General features: G+C 43.9%; 1 protein-coding gene across 2 annotated transcripts in view; it reads right to left on the bottom strand.

Moving 5' to 3' along the window:
• Window positions 1-21,850, bottom strand: part of PLCB2 (phospholipase C beta 2) — a 377,710-nt gene that overhangs the window by 270,107 nt on the left and 85,753 nt on the right. For both annotated transcript variants that reach the window (XM_068253400.1, XM_068253401.1), the window contains exon 2: window positions 7,914-7,991. In XM_068253400.1, coding sequence (XP_068109501.1) covers window positions 7,914-7,991 — 78 coding nt within the window. The remainder of the gene's footprint in view (window positions 1-7,913; window positions 7,992-21,850) is intronic.

Here is a 21,850-nt window from a genome sequence, read left to right as displayed (position 1 = left end):
CCCAAAACACCGTCCCCACCGTCAAGCATGGGGGTGGAAACATTTTGCTTTGGGGGTGTTTTTCTGCTAAGGGCACAGGACAACTTAATCGCATTAACGGGAAAATGGACGGAGCCATGTATCGTGAAATCCTGAACGATAACCTCCTTCCTTCTGCCAGGAAACTGAAAATGGGTCGTGGATGGTTGTTCCAGCACGACAATGACCCAAAACATACAGCAAAGGCAACAAAGGAGTGGCTCAAGAAGAAGCACATTAAGGTCATGGAGTGGCCTAGTCAGTCTCCGGACCTTAATCCAATAGAAAACCTATGGAGGGAGCTCAAGCTCAGAGTTGCACAGAGACAGCCTCGAAACATTAGGGATTTAGAGATGATCTGCAAAGAGGAGTGGACCAACATTCCTCCTAAAATGTGTGCAAACTTGGTCATCAATTACAAGAAACGTTTGACCTCTGTGCTTGCAAACAATGGTTTTTCCACTAAGTATTAAGTCTTTTATTGTTGGAGGGTTCAAAAACTTATTTCACTCAATAAAATGCAAATCAGTTGCTATCTTTTATTTAAGGTTATTTTTTCGATTTTCCTTTTGATGTGCTATCTGCCACTGTTAAAATAAACCTACCATTAAAATGATACTGTTCTGAGACTTTTCATTTCTTTGTCATTGGACAAACTTACAAAATCAGTGAGGGGTCAAATAATTATTTCCTCCACTGTATATATATATATATATATATTTATTTTATTTTTTATTTTTTTTAAAGGACTTACGAGGCCACAAGTATGAAAAAAGTTAAATACCATTTCATAATCCAGATCCATGGAGGACGCCACCTGCGCCCCCCGTTCATTCCGCCATGGCACCCGCAGTAATACCGTCCCCGGTCGGGTCCCGACCCCTCCAAACGGGTCGGGTTCTCATTCCCCCCTCAATATGGCCGCCACAGATTGCCGCGGCTGCGCAGTCTGCAAAGATACGATTGCGGCTGCGCAGCTCTAGGTCCTCCTCCCGATGCGTCCGATGTATGCACGCATATTGATGACGCGGCAGGAGGAGGCCCTAGAGCTGCGCAGGTGCAATCGCGTCTGTGCGGACTGCGCAGCCGCGCCAATCTGTGGCGGCCATATTGAGTGGGGAATGAGAACCCGACCTGTTCGGAGGGGTCGGACTCGGGAGTCGGGACCCGACCGGGGCCGGTATTACTGCGGGAGCCATGGGGGAATGAACGGGAGGGAGCGGATGGCATCCTCCATGGATCTGGATTATGAAAAGGTATTTAACTTTTTTCACATTTGTGGCCTCGGAAGTCATTTAAATATTGTTTCCTGCTATCTTTTTAACATATCCTGCAAATTTGGTGTTGCTAGGATGTAAGGGGCCTTTGCTATTAACTACTAAAGTCGGCGGGTGATGATAACCAACCAGAATTATAGGGGTGCAAACGTGCTGAATTCTGCCATAGGCTTCCATTAGGCTCCCTATTTCACTTTCAAAAATCTCAAATCTTTTCAAAGGGCAATTGCTCAGCAGTGGCAAATTTTCTAGCATTGTAGGGACTGTTAGGGGGATCATAACTAGTGAATTTCTGGCCCCTAGGCCGAAGAGGTCATAGCCTAGGGTCACAAAAACCTGTTTATTTGGGCAATTTCAATGGTGGCGAGTCTGACGTACATAAATCGCAGCCATGGCCGTTAGCAACGTCTGAATCTCACGAAATGTCTAATGCAGGTAGAAGACATATTGTTAGACTTGGACTCCAAAGATGGGTTCCATACATCTCTGCAAACCAGAGTTACAGGGGTCCAAAATTGGTAAAATCCCCCATAGGCTTTCATTGGCTCCCTATTTCACTTTCCAAAATCTCACATCTTTTCAAAGGGCAATTTCTCAGCAGTGGCAAATTTTCTAGCATTGTAGGGACCCTTAGGGGGAACATGACTGGTGAGTTTCGGGCCCCTAGGCCAAAGAGGTCATAGCCTAGGGTCACAAAAACCTGTTTATTTGGGCAATTGCAATGGTGACGAGTCTGACATACATAAATCGCAGCAATGGCCGTTAGCAACGTCTGAATCTCACGAAATGTCTCATGCAGGTAGAAGACATATTGTTAGACTTGGGCTCCAAAGATGGGTTCCCTACATCTCTGCAAACCAGAGTTACAGGGCTCCAAATTTGGTAAAATCCCCCATAGGCTTTCATTGGGCCTCCTATTTACAGTTACAAAATCTCACATCTTTTCAAAGGGCAATTGCTCAGCAGTGGCAAATTTTCTAGCATTGTAGGAACTGTTAGGGGGATCATAACTGGTAAGTTTCGGGCCCCTATGCCAAAGAGGTTATAGCCTAGGGTCACAAAAACCTGTTTATTTGGGCAATTTCAATGGTAGTGATGCTGACGTACATAAATCGCAGCCATGGCCGTTAGCAACGTCTGAATTTCACGAAATGTCTCATGCAGGTAGAAGAAATATTGTTAGACTTGGATTCCAAAGATGGTGTCCATACATCTCTGCAAACCAGAGTTATAGGGGTCTAAAATTGGTAAAATCCCCCATAGGCTTTCATTGCCTCCCTATTTCACTTTCCAAAATCTCACATCTTTTCAAAGGGCAATTGCTCAGCAGTGGCAAATTTTCTAGCATTGTAGGGACCCTTAGGGGGAACATGACTGGTGAGTTTCGGGCCCCTAGGCCAAAGAGGTCATAGCCTAGGGTCACAAAAACCTGTTTATTTGGGCAATTTCAATGGTAGTGATGCTGACGTACATAAATCGCAGCCATGGCCGTTAGCAACGTCTGAATCTCACGAAATGTCTCATGCAGGTAGAAGACATATTGTTAGACTTGGATTCCAAAGATGGGGTCCCTACATCTCTGCTAACCAGAGTTACAGGGCTCCAAATTTGGTAAAATACCCCACAGGCTTTCATTGCCTCCCTATTTCACTTTCCAAAATCTCACATCTTTTCAAAGGGCAATTGCTCAGCAGTGGCAAATTTTTTAGCATTGTAGGGACCCTTAGGGGCAACTTGACTGGTGAGTTTCGAGCCCCTAGGCCAAAGAGGTCATAGCCTAGGGTCACAAAAACCTGTTTATTTGGGCAATTTCAATGGTAGTGATGCTGACGTACATAAATCGCAGCCATGGCCGTTAGCAACGTCTGAATTTCACGAAATGTCTCATGCAGGTAGAAGACAAATTGTTAGACTTGGATTCCAAAGATGGGGTCCATACATCTCTGCAAACCAGAGTTACAGGGCTCTAAAACTAGTAAAATCCCCCATAGGCTTTTATTGGGCCTACTATTTACCGTTCCAAAATCTCACACCATTTCAAAGGGCAATGGCTCAGCAGTGGCAAAACTCACCAGTCATGATCCCCCTAAGAGTCCCTACAATGCTAGAAAATTTGGTACTGCTGAGCCATTGCCCTTTGAAAAGATGTGAGATTTTGGAAAGTGAAATAGGGATCCAATGAAAGCCTATGGGGGATTTTACTAATTTTGCACCCCTGTAACTCTGGTTTGCAGAGATGTAGGGACCCCATCTTTGGATATATTTTTAGAACTTACCACGTCATATAAAATATATATATATTTTATTTATTTTTTTATTATTATTTTTATGTGCTGAGTGTGGGAAATCTGAAAAAAAAATGACGTGGGGTCCCCCCTCCCGAGCCTCTGTAACCCCTTGTCCCCCATGCAGGCTGGGATAGCCAGAATGCGGAGCCCCGGCCGACTGGGGCTTCGCACCCTGAGCTATACCAGCCCGCATGGTCCATGGTGTGGGGGGCTCCGGGGGGACAGGGGCAGCCAAGCCTTCCCCTCCCCCCGGAGCCCTTGTCCAATCCATGGACAAGGGGCTCTTCCCCACCTCCGGTGCCCCAGGAGGAGGTGGGGGCGACGACTCCCTGGGGGGGGGGGGTTCATGGTGGCATCTGGGAGTCCCCTTTAAGAAGGGGACCCCAGATGCCCACCCCCTCCCAGGAGAAATGAGTATAGAGGTACAAAGTACCCCTACTCATTTCCACAAAGGGTTAAATGAAATAAAAACACAACCACGAAAAAAGTCCTTTAATTTTCTTAATTAACCAGAAATACTTACCTGTACCTTTAAAAAAAAATTCCCACGGCAATATCCTCGGTAAATGATCCAACGAACTGTATCCTCTTATGTTGCGATCTTCTATTAAGTTGATTGAAGATCTCCGAGGCCCCCCATCCACATAGCAGAGAATGCGTCCAATAGTCCTTTTGGACGCATAGCTGCTAGCTCCCGCTGTCTCTCCCCACCTGCCTGCCTGCACCTGTGAACCCCCACCTAGGCTGGCACCCAGTGCACCCATGGGTGCGCTGGGTGCCAGCCTAGGTGGGGGTTGACAGGTGCAGGCAGGTGGGGAGAGACAGCAGCGGGAGCCAGCAGCTTCACGTCCTTCCGAGGACGCATTCTCTGCTATACTAACGGCTCATGAATGAGCCGGATCTTTTTAATGAATCGGTTCTTTTTTTATGAATCGACTCTTTTTTTTAACTTTAAAATCGATTTTCTCAAAAACTATAAGGTCTTTTTGAAAAAAAATTGTTTCCTCTTGTTCCCACTGTTCTTCTTAACATTCCCAGTAATTTTGGTGTTGCTAGCTTTTAAAGGGGCTTTGCAATTAACCATTAAAGTCGGCGGGGGTATATTTTCCCACGGTCAGAAGGAGAATTTACATCGAAACTTTAAAATTGATTTTCTCAAAAACTATAAGGTCCCTTTCCCACTGTTCTTCTTAACATTTTCTGCAAGTTTGGGGTTTCTAGCTTTTAAAGCGGCTTTGCTATTAACTGCTAAAGTCGGCGGGCGCTTAATTTTCCCACGGTCAGAAGGAGTTACTTTAAAATTGATTTTCTCAAAAACTATAAGGTATTTTTGAATTTTTTTCCCCCCTCTTGTAGTCACTGAAAGATCTCAGGTGTTAGACACCTTGAAACATCTTTTCCATCACTTTTCTGGCCAGCAGAAATGTTTCTAGTTTTCAAAGTTCGCCTCCCCATTGAAGTCTATTGCAGATCGCGAACTTTTATGCGAACCGAACCTTCCGTGAAGGTTCGCGAACGGGGTTCGCGAACCGAAAATCGGAGGTTCGCGACATCTCTAGTTTGCACTCTGCAATTGAAAAAGTACAAAAAAGTAGGTGAAAAAGCACTGTCAAAATTATTTTCTTGCTTTTTGGTGGCATTTTATTTATAATGTGAAAACATCACCTAGAAGAAAACTTAGGGGAAAAAGTGATTAGGATCAGTCCTATAATAGTTAACATGCATATGATCTACCTGCTTAAAACTTCCATTAAAAGTATATAAAATACTACAGCCCAAAAGCAAATTTTTTCCTCCACTTTACATGGTCATATGTGAGTAGAGAGAGTGCTATCTTTTTATCCTAACTTTTTCACTTCCGCGCTATAGCCCCCCAAGATTAGCAACAATATTTGTCACTATCTCGGAGGTAAACATGTGGGAGAGGGATTCCCTGTTCAAAATGCCCGCCAGGGGCATTCCTACAGGGATTCCAGAGCTGCCATTGGGCAACTCTCCCTGGCCGCGCCACCTGTTGTTCCCCCTCCTCCCTGTGTGCTGTGAATGAGACAATGAATCTCTCATTCCAGCCTCATGACCCAGAGGTCACAAAAGTGAAAGTGGGCCAGTGCGGCTCACAGGAACGGCGGAGAGCCGCGGTTTTAGAGGTTATCTGATCCGCTCAGCCCCCCGGATCAGATAGCCTAGTTTTTTTTTATTTCATGAGCCCACCTCTGGCTCTCTTTAACCTCCTTGCCGGTCTAATTCCTGCCGGCAAGGAGGCAGCGCAGAACTTTTTTTTAATTTTATTTTTTTTAAATCATGTAGCGAGCCCAGGGCTCGCTACATGATAGCCGCTGAGCGACGGCATCCCCCCACCCACTCGGGACGTCACAGGGAATCCTGATCCACCCCTCAGCGCTGCCTGGCACTGATTGGCCAGGCTGCGCAGGGGTCTGGGGGGGGGGCGGCTCGGCGCGGCGGGTTGTGGCGAATCGGCAGGTAGCGGCGGCAATTGAATGTTACAAGCAGCTAGCTGCATGTAACAAAAAAAAATGCAAATCAGCCCAGCGGGGCCTGAGAAATCCTACTGCGCAGGTTACCCCGAGCTGAGCTCGGGATAACCGGCAAGGAGGTTAATGACTAACACTCAGACAACCACCGTTGTAGTTGCCATATCGTGCTGTAGAAGAAAAATAAAGTTCCCTCTATTTTCTGCTGTCCTTTTTACCTGACACACTCCAACTAAATGTTATAAATGGGTGAAGTATGAAAAACAAATAGTAAAATATGAAAATGTATATGACAAAGCACAAACTTATGTTTTTGGTCATTTTATGCACATACTTCTTCCCAGTATGGCTGTGAAAGTAGGACTATAAATAAGGTCATGCGTAGAAAAATGTATGCTTTTGAACTGTGGATGTGGTTTGGAGAAAGCTACTGAGAGTTCCCTGGACTGCCAAAAGATCAAACCAGTCAATACTTGAAGGGTATCTGAGCTAAAAGGCAAAAGTTAAGCTTTATTAACTTGTGTATTTTTCCAGCCTCTAACAGTCTATGTGGTCCCTTGCTGCAGTTCCACTGCCCTCCAGTGCACCACTAACCCCACCGACTGCATCTGTGGTTGCGGACTCCTATGCATGTGCAGTAGCGCAGTTCACAAAGACTTAAACTGTGCAAGCGCAGAACGGTCCCGGTCATGGGAGCGTGATCAAGGGAGGTACACAAAAGCACCTGCACATGCATAGAATCCTACGACCACAGCTGGGTTTGGTAATCTTTCGGAGGGGCTAGCGCCACACTTTAAAGCAGCGGCACTGCAGCGAGGGACCACTTAGACTCCTGGGGCTGGAAGAAGCCCCTGGTAAGTACAAAACTCTGTAACCAAACAAAACACCTCCTGGGAGACACTTACCTCAGAAGGGGGAAGCCTCTGGATCCTAATGAGGCTTCCCCATCCTAAGCCTCAGGGATCCAGCGCTGTCTCCTGCAAAAATACAGCCGACAAGGATGTGCGCAAAAGCGGCTTTCCGATCAGGTTCAGACGAAATCCCCATCACCAAGACAAACAAGACAAATAACATTTATATTGCGCTTTTCTCCTTGCGGACTCAAAGCGCCAGAGCTGCAGCCACTAGGGCGCGCTCTATTGGCAGTAGCAGTGTAAGGGAGATTTGCCAAAGGTCTCCTACTGAATTAGTGCTGGCTTACTGAACAGGCAGAGCCGAGATTCGAACCCAGGTCTCCTGTGTCAGAGGCAGAACCCTTAACCATTACACTATCAGCCAACTGAAAGCCGCTACTGCGCCTATGCATGATCGCGGTTAGTAAATATTCACCTCACCGTTTTTCAGGGGCTGCCATTGCTGGATCCCGGAGGGGGAAGAGGACAGAGAAAGCCTCATTAGGATCCAGAGACTTCCCCCTTCCGAGGTAAATACCCATCAGGGGCTGTTTTTTTGTTATGAATTTTATTTAACTTTTACTTTTTAGCGCATATATCCTAAAAATAAGGATATAAATAAGGCCAGAGTGTTAACTAGAAGGGATGAATTAATTATATTTTGATCACACACTGAGAAGACTGGGTTTGTTGAAATAATACTTCTCAAGAAGATGAAGGCAGAGGCGAAGATTGATAGACAGCATATGTGAAGCCATGAACATGCCTATGCAACGGTCACAAAGAATCAGAGTCGACTAATGAGAAGGAATTCACATATGGGGTAAATTGTGTGAGCAATGTAGATGAACTACCTGTGTAGACCAGAAAACATGCACTGTTATTTAGACCTGAGAACAGGTTTGGAAAGTATTGCAGCAAATAATGAGGTCATTAGCTTCTCACCTTGCTCTGGAAAGTCCAGTATGCGTAATAACCTTTAGGATCAACTCGCAGGATTACTGGTGAAGCTGTGGAAGTCTCCTGGAACAGAAAGAAAAGAACATTTATAATTAGAAAACCTAAAACAAGTATAACACTTTTAACAAACTAAAAATATTAGATACCATGCTTAAATAAGTTATCCGTTCCATAGGGCTACTTTTATACTGCACCCATTGTGTTTGATTTGCAACGGACAATGCTATCACACTGCAACGTAAAATGATTACAGTATATTGTAAAGATACTGTATGTTCACATCTTTAATGATGTTGTGTTGCAGCTTGATAGTATCATAACACTCAGCATTCTGTGAACTAATATAGTTGTGTTGTATGCATCTGACTGTATGCTTTACTGTATGGGCCTCATCACACACGGTATGCATGATGTGACTTTTCAACACTGTTGCATTACTATCCTATTTTTCAGGATTGGCAAAGCAAAGTGCATAGTGTAAAAGTAGCATAGGAACCTCTATAAACAATTTTTTCTAGATAGTTATTGAAGAGGTTAATAGAGTATGTTTAAATTTGTTCAGAAGCTTATCAGTTAAATGTCTCAGTGTATGTTAAAGTGGATCTGTTTAAAATAAAAAAACAGATATTCACCTATGGAGAGGGAAGGCTCTGGGTCCTATAGAACCTTTCCATTCTCCTCACGGTGTCCTCAGTCTCCCACAGTCTCCTCCGTTTGACTCTCCCACCGTGGGAGACTTTGGAGACGGGCGGCTCTGGACTGCGCACGTGCAAGTGCACGAGAGAGAGACCGCCCACACGTGCGCAGTACAGAGCGATCAGTCTTCGCAGACGCCCATTGGTCTTCCAAAGACTCCCAAAGCCAGCCCACTCAATGCGAAAAAGAGCAGTCTATGACCCATAGGTCGGAGACTGCTAAAGGGGGAGCCTGTGGGGAAACGCAGGGAAAGTGAGGAGACCGGGAAGGCTCTATTGGGCCCAGAGCCTTCCCTCTCCTTAAATGAATATCTGTTTTTTTATTTTCACTTCAGACTCCCTTTAAGCCTTGTACACATGCTAGAGTAAACTCGGCTGAATCTAGCGTGTGGTCAGCTGCTCTTTGACATCATCATGCCAGATCTTTAAAGAGGACGGTCGCAAAAATCTTAAAATGTAAAACACATACAAATAAGAAGCACATTTCTCCTAGAGTAAAATGAGCCATAAATTACTTTTCTCCTATGTTGCTTTCACTTACAGTAAGTAGTAGAAATTGGACATTACCCACAGATTTTGGACAAGCCCATCTTCTCATAGGGGGATTCTCAGGGTTTTCTTTATTTTTAAACACACTTATTAAATGGCAGTTGCTCCATCCAACTGCAAAAATAGTGTTCTGCGAGCAGGGAGGCTGGCCAGCATCATTGTATTCATCATTTTAAGGGAATGTCTTTATAAATAATAAAGGCCATGCTGAAAATCCCCCATGACGAGATGGACTAACCCAAAACCTGTCAGTAATGTCAGATCTCTACTACCTACTGTAAGTGACAGCAACATAGAAGAGAAGTAATGTATGGCTCATTTTACTCTAGAAGAAATGTACTTCTTATTTGTATGTGTTTTACATTTTAAGATTTTCGTGATGGTACCTCTTTAAACAACAGCGACTAACCAGCACATTTTTACACTCCTGACTCTATCTGCCTTTGTGCAACATGCTATCATCCCTTCACCCCTCTCAGTCAAATGGTACATGTGATGTCTCTCGTCTTTGGCGACATGTCTGTATAACACTCATGCCCAATAACAAATCAATTGCTTGGGCAATTCCCCAGTCTGCTATATTCCATGCTGGGGGGGATTTTACACAGATGACACTACTTTGAGGCAAAAGCAAATAGGATAACTGTATGAGCAATAAAGTACAGGCCAGGGGCGTAACTACAGGCGAGCAGACCCTGCGACTGTAGGGGGGGCAGAACTGTAAGGGGTCCCCAAGTACTACTTCACTCACTCAGGTGAAGGGGGTCCATCCTTTAGATCAGGTGTTTTTATCGCTAAACTTCTTGTGAATGTGAAGATTATGATTTCCACACTTGTTTTATGACCCATGTAAGATGGGTCCCACAGCTGTGGGGGTCACTAGGGATAGGCAAAGAATAGAGTGTGAGCGAGCATTTAGAGGGCCCATCAAAGTTTTGCTTCGTGGGGCCCAAGTTTTGTAGTTTTGCCCCTGGAACAGGCTAAAATGTTGATTTTGCTTCGACAATGATGACAATGGCATAAGCAGAGCAACACGATGGCGCAGTGGTTAGCCCTTTCACCTTGCAGCGCTGGATCCCTGGTTCAAATCCCAGCCAGACGGTTATCTGCACAGAGTTTGCTCTCCTTGTGTCTGCGTGGGTTTCCTCCGGGCACTCCGGTTTTCTCCCACATCCCAAAAACATACAGCTCCCCCCTAAAATTGACCCTAGACTAAGATACATATACTACACGATATAGACATATAACTATGGTAGGGATTACATTGTGAATCCCTCTGAGGGACAGTTAAGTGAAAAGAGAATATACAGCACTGCGGAAGATAAATACTAAATAATATTAAGCAAATAGCAGAAGGAACTCATGGTAAATAAAGTTTCATATAACACAAACTCAATGTGTATGTAATGTGTGTTATATTTGCACTGGAATTATTTTACTGACTTGGAAATACCTCATTTTAAAGGTCAGCTTATAAATATGACTAGGTGAGTTATTTTAGGGATTTGTGCAAAATCAAATTTGGATCATGATGTATATTGACTACTGCAGTGCACTCTGGGAGATGGAAGTGAGTTGTGATGTCATTTTTTTTTTACAAAGATTCTTTATTTACAAAGTTCTAACATACAAAAGATACAGTAAAAAAAAAAAAGAGGAACATCGGAAAAGTATTCCACAACAACATAGCATTACATCAGCCTAGTATATCCATGGTTACTACAACCTGCCAGAAGTTCATAGACATTCACCCTGGCATGTGTGGGGCTGTGTCACTGGTACAGCCTTTTACTGTGCTAAAATAAAGTGATTAAGTGGCCACAATGTACTGTAAAAATTGTGTGTCACGTGTGACCTGACATTGTCACACAAAGCATTTCACATCACTGTTGAGTTTGTAGTGCGGTGTTAGGCACACACTGCGCAAGCAGCATATTTTGTGATCACATTGCACTATATAGATTAGGCAGGTAAATGCCAAATATTTAAGGCCTCTGCTACAGTGGCTGCAAATAAAAAATTTTGGGCAGGAAAACGTGGCGGCCATTCTAAAGAGCTTATTGTAATTTGAAAAATGAAGAAACTTAATGCGATTTTTCATGTTTACACATAAAAAAACCATCTGCGTAAAATACCCATTGAATGGTTTTGACACCTTTTTAAAAAAAATTGTGGCTGCAAAATGCCCTGCAGGTTTTTTTATGTTTGATAGCCATTAAAGTCAATGGGTTCTGCTGCAAACGTTCTTTTTGCGATGTCAGTTCATCACATGCCAGGGAGTGGTGAGTGTGTCCGAAGAGGTGTGGTGAGAGGGTGTCAGGAGCTGTGGTGGGGCGTATTTTTTGACTACATATTTTCATGCTAAAAGACGTCCCTCTTGCTCACCTTAGAAAGTTGGGACCGGTCTGGGAACTGTACTGTTATATAGAGTGACAAAACAAGAGATAAATGGCAAACTTTATGAACAAGAAACTTTTTTTTTATTTACTAGTAATAGTCTATGGCAGGAAAACAAGATCATTGGCAGGAATAACTGAACTAACACTGACATCATCCTTCCTGAATGCTGTGATTAAGGCAAGTAAGACGTTTCATTATTGAGCTATGCACAGGTATACATTTTATAACATAACATGCTTTCAAAATAATTTCCCAGAGTGATAAATGGAGTGTTATATAAATAAGTCTGGCAGCAGGTTTGAAAGGGGGAGGATGTGGACATTTCTGCAAAAAATCCAGTCACCTTGCAGTTTTGCTGCAATGCATGCAGTTATCTACCCATCCTCTTAGATTTGTAGATTTTTTTTTTAATCTAAGTTCAGGCATATATTCTATGTGCATTTAAAAGATCATTACTTAAAAGATACCCAAGGTGAGGGAAAGAAATTTAGTTTAACTTACCTGAGGCTTTTTTCAGCCCCTCACAGTCTATAAGGTCCCTCACTGTGGTTCTGATCTACACTAGTGTGCCACTGTCCTCTCCAAAAGATCAACAAGTTGCGATAAGTTGAGTAGCTTTGGCTCCAGCTATGCACATCCTCGGTCGCGCCCACATCGCAAGGAGTGTTCTGCACATGCTCAGTTTAAATCTTTACAAGTCTTTTATGCGCAGAATGCTTCTAGTACCAGGAGCGCATTCAAGTAGGTGCACGGCAAGGGTCTAGCATGCGTGACTTAGTGCGACTTGCAGATCTTTCAGGCAGGGAACACACTTGACTGTTTTCGTACACGTTTTCTGCACAGAAAAACTGAGAGCTCATGTTAATCAATGGGCTAGTACACACTTACTGTGTTGTTCGCACGCAGAAAAAAAACTGACATTCTGCATGATGACTCTGCACATTTTGGCAGTTTTCTCTATCAATTACATCAGCTGCTGTGAAAAAACGCACGCGTTTTCCTGCATGGAAACACACTTGGTGTGCAGAAAAAGTATGCAGAAAAACGCACGCGGAAAACTGAAAGTCAAGTGTGTTCCCTGCCTGAGAGGGGGCAGCAGCATACTGGACTGGATCAAAACCACAGTGAGGGTTCGGATAGGTTGCAGGAGGCTGGAAGAAGCTCCAGGTAAATTAAACTGAACTTGTTTACCTTATTTCGGCTATCAATTGTGCATTAAAAGTTTTGCGCAAAAAGTGGGATCAGCGCATCACCAGGCCGCCTCCGAATGGCCTCCGATCAGAGATGCGCTGAGCCCCCCACCCCAGAGACTGCAAACGCACCTTGAACCCAAACAGAGGCTCTGCATATACACCAAAAGCAAAGCTGTTAAGTGGGAGCGGCTGACCAAAAATGAATTAACTTAGTACATAGCAAGGAAATGAACAGCGCTACTTAAAAACAGATGAGTGCCTACCTGCAAAAGAGTGCAAGCCCCACTTATGGGATAAAATACACACTGAGCATACACATGACCTGTCTACCACTGGAGGATGTTGGTTTCCTGTAACAGCTTGCATGCAACTTGTTAAGTACTCGTCCCTCCCACTGCGAAGAAGTCAATCCTCCATGGGAGGGGACCTAACACTAACTAAATCCTACCTATGCATATGCATAGCCTGGGCACGCTACCAAGTAAAATTGAAAATTGCGCAAAAAGTGGGATCAGCGCATCACCAGGCCGCCTCCGAATGGCCTCTGATCAGAGATGCGCTGAGCCCCCCCAGAGACTGCAAACGCACCTTGAACCCAAACAGAGGCTCTGCATATACACCAAAAGCAAAGCTGTTAAGTGGGAGCGGCTGACCAAAAATGAATTAACTTAGTACATAGCAAGGAAATGAACAGCGCTACTTAAAAACAAATGAGTGCCTACCTGCAAAAGAGTGCAAGCCCCACTTATGGGATAAAATACACACTGAGCATACACATGACCTGTCTACCACTGGAGGATGTTGGTTTCCTGTAACAGCTTGCATGCAACTTGTTAAGTACTCGTCCCTCCCACTGCGAAGAAGTCAATCCTCCATGGGAGGGGACCTAACACTAACTAAATCCTACCTATGCATATGCATAGCCTGGGCGCGCTACCAAGTAAAATTGAAAATTGCGCAAAAAGTGGGATCAGCGCATCACCAGGCCGCCTTAACAGCTTAACACCTTAACAGCTCCCACTTAACAGCTTTGCTTTTGGTGTATATGCAGAGCCTCTGTTTGGGTTCAAGGTGCGTTTGCAGTCTCTGGGGAGGGGGGGGGGCTCAGCGCATCTCTGATCGGAGGCCATTCGGAGGTGGTCTGGTGATGCGCTGATCCCACTTTTTGCGCAATTTTCAATTTTACTTGGTAGCGCGCCCAGGCTATGCATATGCATAGGTAGGATTTAGTTAGTGTTAGGTCCCCTCCCATGGAGGATTGACTTCTTTGCAGTGGGAGGGACGAGTACTTAACAAGTTGCATGCAAGCTGTTGCAGGAAACCAACATCCTCCAGTGGTAGACAGGTCATGTGTATGCTCAGTGTGTATTTTATCCCATAAGTGGGGCTTGCACTCTTTTGCAGGTAGGCACTCATCTGTTTTTAAGTAGCGCTGTTTATTTCCTTGCTATGTAACTAAGTTAATTCATTTTTGGTCAGCTGCTCCCACTTAACAGCTTTGCTTTTGGTGTATATGCAGAGCCTCTGTTTGGGTTCAAGGTACGTTTGCAGTCTCTGGGGGGGGGGGGGGGGGGGGCTCAGCGCATCTCTGATCGGAGGCCATTCGGAGGCGGCCTGGTGATGCGCTGATCCCACTTTTTGCGCAATTTTCAATTTTACTTGGTAGCGTGCCCAGTCTATGCATATGCATAGGTAGGATTTAGTTAGTGTTAGGTCCCCTCCCATGGAGGATTGACTTCTTCGCAGTGGGAGGGACGAGTACTTAACAAGTTGCATGCAAGCTGTTACAGGAAACCAACATCCTCCATTAAAAGTTTTGTCAAGGAAAAACAAGTTTGTTTTTTTATTTACATTTTTTTTAGTAATAAAGGCAAGAAGTTAATCCAAACTCTTATCCATAGGTACATAAGAAGTGTACAGGAAACAAATCCAACATTTGCAACCATAGCAGGGCCACAGAACATGCGAGCAGATGGTCCTTGTGACTGGCTTACAGACACAACTAACAACCGTAACTGACAGTACATAACCATCTGGGGGAATTATATTTTCTGTGTACGACTTACACTTCTAGTACCAAAAAAAGTATAGAGTAAAAGTGAAAAAGATAAAACAACCAAAAGGATAAAGATGGGTACAATAGAATGAGGAAGAGAACAGAGAGGAGGCAGGAAGAAAAAGAAAGAAGTGAAAAGAAGGAAAAGGTAAGTAAGGAAAGGAGAGGGAAAGAAAGAAAAAGGGAAGAGAGGGAGCTCAGCCATGGGATACAATCTTGTGTTTGAGCGGGAGGTTGACAGGAATACTCAAAGTGGGATCGAGCCCCAGATTTTGTCAAAAACATGTAATCTATCCTGCAACCTAGTTGTAAGCTGTTCCAACTTATAAACATACATTATCCTGTTATGAAATTCTAACATTATAGGAGGACTAGTGTCTTTCCAATGGAAAACCAAGTTTTAATTGGTGCAAAATAGTTATGCAGGAGGCAGAGTGACTTCCATGTCAGTTGTAAGAAGCCTATATTTTGAATGATGGCCTCTGATGACCAGCAGTCTCTTGTAGAGAGATGTGGTTTCAGATTGCCTGGGAGGGACTCTCTGCTTCCCTGATGTGTCGGACAGTGGGATAGGGGCATTGTTCACAGTATTGAAGGGGTACGGCTCTAAACCAGGTGGGTGAGAATTAAAACAGCAGGGCAGACTAAAAGGGGTTGAAATGACACCGGAAGTCAAAGACCTGCATAAGTACATATGAGCCTTTTTTTGGAGGGTGCAGAGATGGATTAAGAATTAATGGGGCCCTAGGCAATGTACTAGATTTGGGGCTCCTTTGTGGTCCGTTTGGTAAGCTGAGGTGGAGAGAGGTCAGAGAAGGTGGCAGGGGGTCCCTTGATACCCTCTAGGCCTCAAGCGCCTGCCTAGGTTGCCTGGTGGATGACCATACTCTGGGAGGGGGTAAGAGAGATCTTGCAAGTCTGTGTGGGGCAAAGATAGTTAAAAAAAAGAATTCCTGGACAGAGATTTAATGGTCAGATCTTCAAAAACAATCTATAGAACAGTATCTAAAGCTAATATTTCATGCACTTGTTTGTGCTTGCCGCTCTTCTTGTCTACTCTGTAAAGGGCTGTGTGCTCATGGAGGAATAAAATAAATCTAACATAAATAGTACACTTCAGCGCGAATTCACTTGTGTCCACCACCGAAAACACCATAAAAATAATACGCTTACCAGATTATCACAGACCTTAACTACAGGGTCTGCAATATGGCTTAATGAGGTCAGCAGCAGGTATCTTCGCAGCCGGCCTCCTCTCCAGACAAGCCGAGCAATCTAATCCTCAATTGCAGTATTTCACCAAAAATGAGGCATGCAAAGAGACAAACGCACATCTAAGCGTATCTACAGCGATTTTAATATCTCATTTAAAAAAACATAAAAGTTTTTTAAAAGTCACTCACATCTGGGCCCTTATGACAGGGACCCACAAGGAAAAACAGCACTTAAAACATAGGACGCCGTCCAGCCACACGTCCGCCTCGTCTGACCGGTTTCACTGTCAAAGTTTCATCAGGGACCTGATGAAACTTTGACAGTGAAACCGGTCGGAGGAGGCGGACGTGTGGCTGGACGGCGTCTTATGTTTTAAGTGCTGTTTTTCCTTGTGGGTCCCTGTCATAAGGGCCCAGATGTGAGTGACTTTTAAAAAACTTTTATGTTTTTTTAAATGAGATATTAAAATCGCTGTAGATACGCTTAGATGTGCGTTTGTCTCTTTGCATGCCTCATTTTTGGTGAAATACTGCAATTGAGGATTAGATTGCTCGGCTTGTCTGGAGAGGAGGCCGGCTGCGAAGATACCTGCTGCTGACCTCATTAAGCCATATTGCAGACCCTGTAGTTAAGGTCTGTGATAATCTGGTAAGCGTATTATTTTTATGGTGTTTTCGGTGGTGGACACAAGTGAATTCGCGCTGAAGTGTACTATTTATGTTAATTGAAGACGTTTTGCTGAGACGTTGGACTTTGGCTGCGATATATGTAGTGTTCCACATGTTAAGATTTGCTTGGCTGCGCTGATATTGTTTTTTTGATAATAAAATAAATCTGCAGGCTGAGGTCTGAAGGCAGTGAATAAATAACACAGTCCCCAGTGCTGCTTAAATTGCTATTCTGAGTCATTGTCTGCTTGAAATGAATCCTAGCGTTACTTGTACTATATATAGTAGGCATCTACATCTACTACAAAGGGGTAGAATGCAAATGAATACATTTACAAGTGGAAGTCGCTCTCTCTGGCCTGATGAATACTGCACAGGCAGAACAAAAAATACACATTAAAAAAGGATAAGGGAGGGGGAGACGAATGGGCCATGTTTGTTTGGTATCATTAATGCAAAAGAGTTGCACACGAAACTGGGAGGGGATCTCCTCCAAAATAAAACAGCCCTCAGATCAGATGCAGAAGGACCTTGAACATTAGGTGCCCATACACTCGTCAGATTGGCAGCAGACAGATAAGAAATGCATCTGATGATCTATCTGATGCGTTTTTAGAACATTTTTTACCAGGATAGAATTCCAATAGATTTCAGTTTGAAATCTGTTGAAATTCGATCTGATGGCATTTTTTTGCCATCAGATTTCCATTAAGGCCAATGCAAACTGATAAGCAATCTCATCAGATCGACCTAAATTTTCCACCCTGCTAGTTCGATGGAAATCCATCGAAATCGATCGAAATCGGCCGTCGATCGGTCGATTGGCCAACCGATTTGCGATCGATCGGCCAGAAAATCGGCTGAGTGTATGGGCTGCTTTACGTTGAACTGTCTTATGTGTTTTCTTAAAGCAGAACTGAGCTCTTGCACAGTACACAATGATGAATCTTTATTCCACGTATAGTTGCTGACGAAATCTACTGCTTTTTGTTCCTTGCTTGTTTTGCCAGATCAAATTGTGTAATTAGTTCTTATCAGCAGCTGTGAATAGACTGCAGGAGCTCTTCTGGGGCAGCTCTCTCCATACAGTAAACACTGAGACCTAACCCTTTCAGTGTTCCCTGCAAAGAAAGTTGCAAGAATGGAACAGGGGCGCCAATAACAGGATAAAACCATTAAAAAAATGTTTAAAAGGGGAGGTAGTGGTGGACTTATTTCCCTAGTAAGTAGGTACCGAATTGGTTGATTTAATAGTCAACAATGAAATTTATTTATATACTCAATAATGCAATGCGTTTTGCAGGATCAAAACTGCTTCATCAGGCATAACTAGTACTGGTCAGTGTAGCTGCCAAGCTCCTCTGTCTGGCAGCTACACTGACCAATACTAGTTATTGCACCCGTTATTGTCTGATGAGGCTGGATTGATCCTGCGAAATGCATTGCATTGTGAAGTATATAAATCAATGTAATTGTTGACTATTAAATCAACCAATTTGGTGTCTACTTACTAGAAAGGTAAGTCTGTCCCTACCTCCCCTTTTAAACGTTTTTTTAAAAGTACCTAAATTATAGATTTAAGTTTACTTTAAACCTAATAAGTTGGCAAAATGTATAAAATCACACATAATAAAGTGTGATTTTCTCACCCCCAGTGTCCGTATTCCACATGTGGTCTTGAAATACCCGCCCCCAGGGTGATATTGGGCCCGGGTGATTTTTTTCTTTCCAAACCATAGGTGCAAAGGATGCTGGGGAATTGATGCAATAACTCCACTTCTCATGTCCATGTGATCTAATCCAAGCAGGCAGACAGGCAGACAGACAGACAAAAATTATAGCAAACAGACATAACAAGACAGGTTGCAGCTGTTTCGCTGTGTTTCCTCTCTCCTACACACTGTGAAAAGAGAAGTAATTTGATCCAGGCAAACAGAGAGCAGGGGAGGGAGGGAGAGGGGAGTTAATTCGTCTGAAGGGAGGACACAAAGCTTCAGCATTAGGATAAATAAGGAAGTGCTGCTACAGATATAAATTTGAGTCTGTTCTATCCAGTATGATGCACCAGATGTAAACTTTATATGTACAGCTAACTGTACACAGTGCATAGACTACATATATGTATCGCCATTCAGACCATTTTTTGGCTGTAGGTGCTCTTTTTAATGGTTTTATCCTGTCATTGGTGTCTCTGTTCCAACCTTGCTACATTCTCGAGTCCACCCTCGGTGGAGGGGTGTTACCGCTTATCTACTATCTACAGAGAGTGACTTCTTAACCTGAATGAGGTCAGGTCCTAATGCTCCCCACCCGCCTATACAGTGGTTGCCTTTGAGGTAACCCACAATTGTGAGCATAACAATACACATTTTGTCTTTCTCCATAACATGGTTATACTACATAATACACTATATTGGGCTCTCGGTGTCCCTTACTGTTTTCATCAGCAACTATAATTATGTATAACTGATTTAATCAGTGTTTGCCCTTTGTAAAATATTTCCTTTCCCTGATTTAGATTCTGAAATGTGTCACAGGGTGACATGTTTACTGCTGGTAGGTGATATCTGTGGAAGGAGATGCTGTTTTTTTGGCACTTGAAAACAGCTGTTATTTCCCACAATGCAACAAGGCTCCCACGGTGTGATGTCAGTACCTAGGTGCTGACATCAGACTGTGGGAGGTGTTTCACCACATCATCAGCCATACAGAGCTCCCCGATGATCTTTTTGAGAAAAGGTAAAGAATTCTCATGATAACAACAATAACAATAATATTTTTATAGCGCTTTTCTCCTGGGGACTTAAAGCGCTGTGACCCTGCATTATGCCGTCTCAAAGGCTTGGGAAAAGAGGTGAGTTTTTAGCCTTTTTTTAAAGCTGTCCAGAGAAGGAGCCTCTCGTACTGATTGTGGAAGTGAGTTCCATAGAGTAGGGGCTGCAATGGGAAAAGGCTCGAGCACCAGTGGCGGCGCCAGGGGGGTGCTTGGGGGTGCTCAAGCACCCCCTAAATTTGTCCAAGCACCCCCAAAGCACCCCCTGGCATGAACTGACTTCAGGCATTTAAGAGACGCCGAGTCAGTTCACAGCGGCAGCCCGAAGCAGCAGAGCAGGGCTACGGTAAGATGGCCGCCCGAAGCCCTGCTCTGCAGACTTGGAGTCTGCACTGCAGGGCTTTGGGCGGCCATTTTCCCGTAGCCCTGCTCGCCGGGTAATGCAGGCTGCAGGCAGGAAGTCACGTGAAGGAAGAGGATTGTGGGAGCTGCGTGCCACAAGGAGGTCGGGAGAGGAGGAGGTCAGAACAGGAGGTCTTCTGACTAGGTGAGTAAATGGGTTTTTCTTTTCTTTTTCAGGTGGTGCTGCTGATTGTGGTCAGAACTGCTGAGCATTGTGCATATTGGGGTCAGATCTGCTGAGCATTGTGCATATTGGGGTCAGAACTGCTGAGCATTGCGCATATTGGGGTCAGAACTGCTGAGCATTGTGCATATTGGGGTCAGAACTGCTGATCATTGTGCATATTGGGGTCAGAACTGCTGAGCATTGTGCATATTGGGGTCAGATCTGCTGTTCATTGTGCATATTGTGGTCAGATCTGCTGAGGATTGTACATATTGGGGTCATATCTGATAAGGATTGTGCATATTGGGGTCATATCTGATAACTATTGTGCATATTGGGGTCATATCTGATATCGATTGTGCATATTGGGGTCATATCTGATAACGATTGTGCATATTGGGGTCATATCTGATAACGATTGTGCATATTGGAGTCATATCTGATAACGATTGTGCATATTGGGGTCATATCTGATAACGATTGTGCGTATAGGGGTCATATCTGATAACGATTGTGCACATTGGGGTCATATCTGATAACGATTGTGCATATTGGGGTCATATCTGATAACGATTGTGCATATAGGAGTCATATCTGATAACGATTGTGCATATTGGGGTCATATCTGATAACAATTGTGCATATTGGGGTCATATCTGATAAAGATTGTGCATATTGGGGTCATATCTGATAATGATTGTGCATATTGGGGTCATATCTGATAACGATTGTGCATATTGGGGTCATATCTGATAACGATTGTGCATATTGGGGTCATATCTGATAATGATTGTGCATATTGGGGTCATATCTGATAACGATTGTGCATATTGGGGTCATATCTGATAACGATTGTGCATATTGGGGTCATATCTGATAACGATTGTGAATATTGGGGATATATCTGATAACGATTGTGCATATTGGGGATATTGAACGTGTTTTTTGGTCACATCTGCTCACATTACGTGTATTTTCTTGAGTAAACCTGCACAATTATGTGAATTTTCTGGGGAAAGGGTCACCAAAACTTGGGACCTCTGTCTTTGCGTTGCACTTTTAAAGGGAACCCGAGGTGAGAATAATATTGAGGCTGCCATATTTATCTCCTATTAAGCAATACCAGCTTCCTGGCTGCCGTGTTGGTCCTCTGCCTCTGATTCTTTAAACCATAGACCCTGAACAAGCATGCAGCAGGTCAGGGGTTTCTGACAATATTGTCAGAACTGAAAAGATTAGCTGCATGTTTGATTCTGGTGTAATTCAGTTCACTACTGCAGCCAAATAGATCAGCAGGGCTGCCAGGCAACTAGAATTGTTTAAAAGGAAAAAAATATGGCAGCCACCATATCACTCTCACCCTGGGTTCACTTTAAATTACAGTTAGCCCCGCCCTCATCCGATCATGACCACGCCCATTTTCAGCCGCGGCGCGGTTGTAGTCACACCCATTTTTTGCCGCGGCAGGTCGTTAGCTCCCCCGGGAAGTTGGTCCAGCACCTGCATAGCACCCCCTAAAGAAAATTCCTGGAGCTGCCACTGTCGAGCACCAAATGTTAAGTGTATCCTGGGGGTATCCTCTACTGATTGGAATGAAGTTTAAAGGGGAACTTTAGCCTAAACAAACATACTGTCATTAAGTTACATTAGTTATGTTAATTAGAATAGATAGGTAATATAATCTCTTACCCACCCCATTTTAAAAGAACAGGCAAATGTTTGTGATTCATGGGGGCTGCCATCTTTGTCATGGGGGCAGCCATCTTTTTGGTTGAAAGAAGGTGACAGGGAGCAGGAGACACAGT

This window comes from Hyperolius riggenbachi, chromosome 9 (genome assembly GCF_040937935.1).
Source record: "Hyperolius riggenbachi isolate aHypRig1 chromosome 9, aHypRig1.pri, whole genome shotgun sequence".
Lineage (NCBI taxonomy): Eukaryota > Metazoa > Chordata > Amphibia > Anura > Hyperoliidae > Hyperolius > Hyperolius riggenbachi.
Note: the sequence above shows the minus strand (reverse complement) of the source record. Positions and strands in the feature narration are given on the sequence as shown.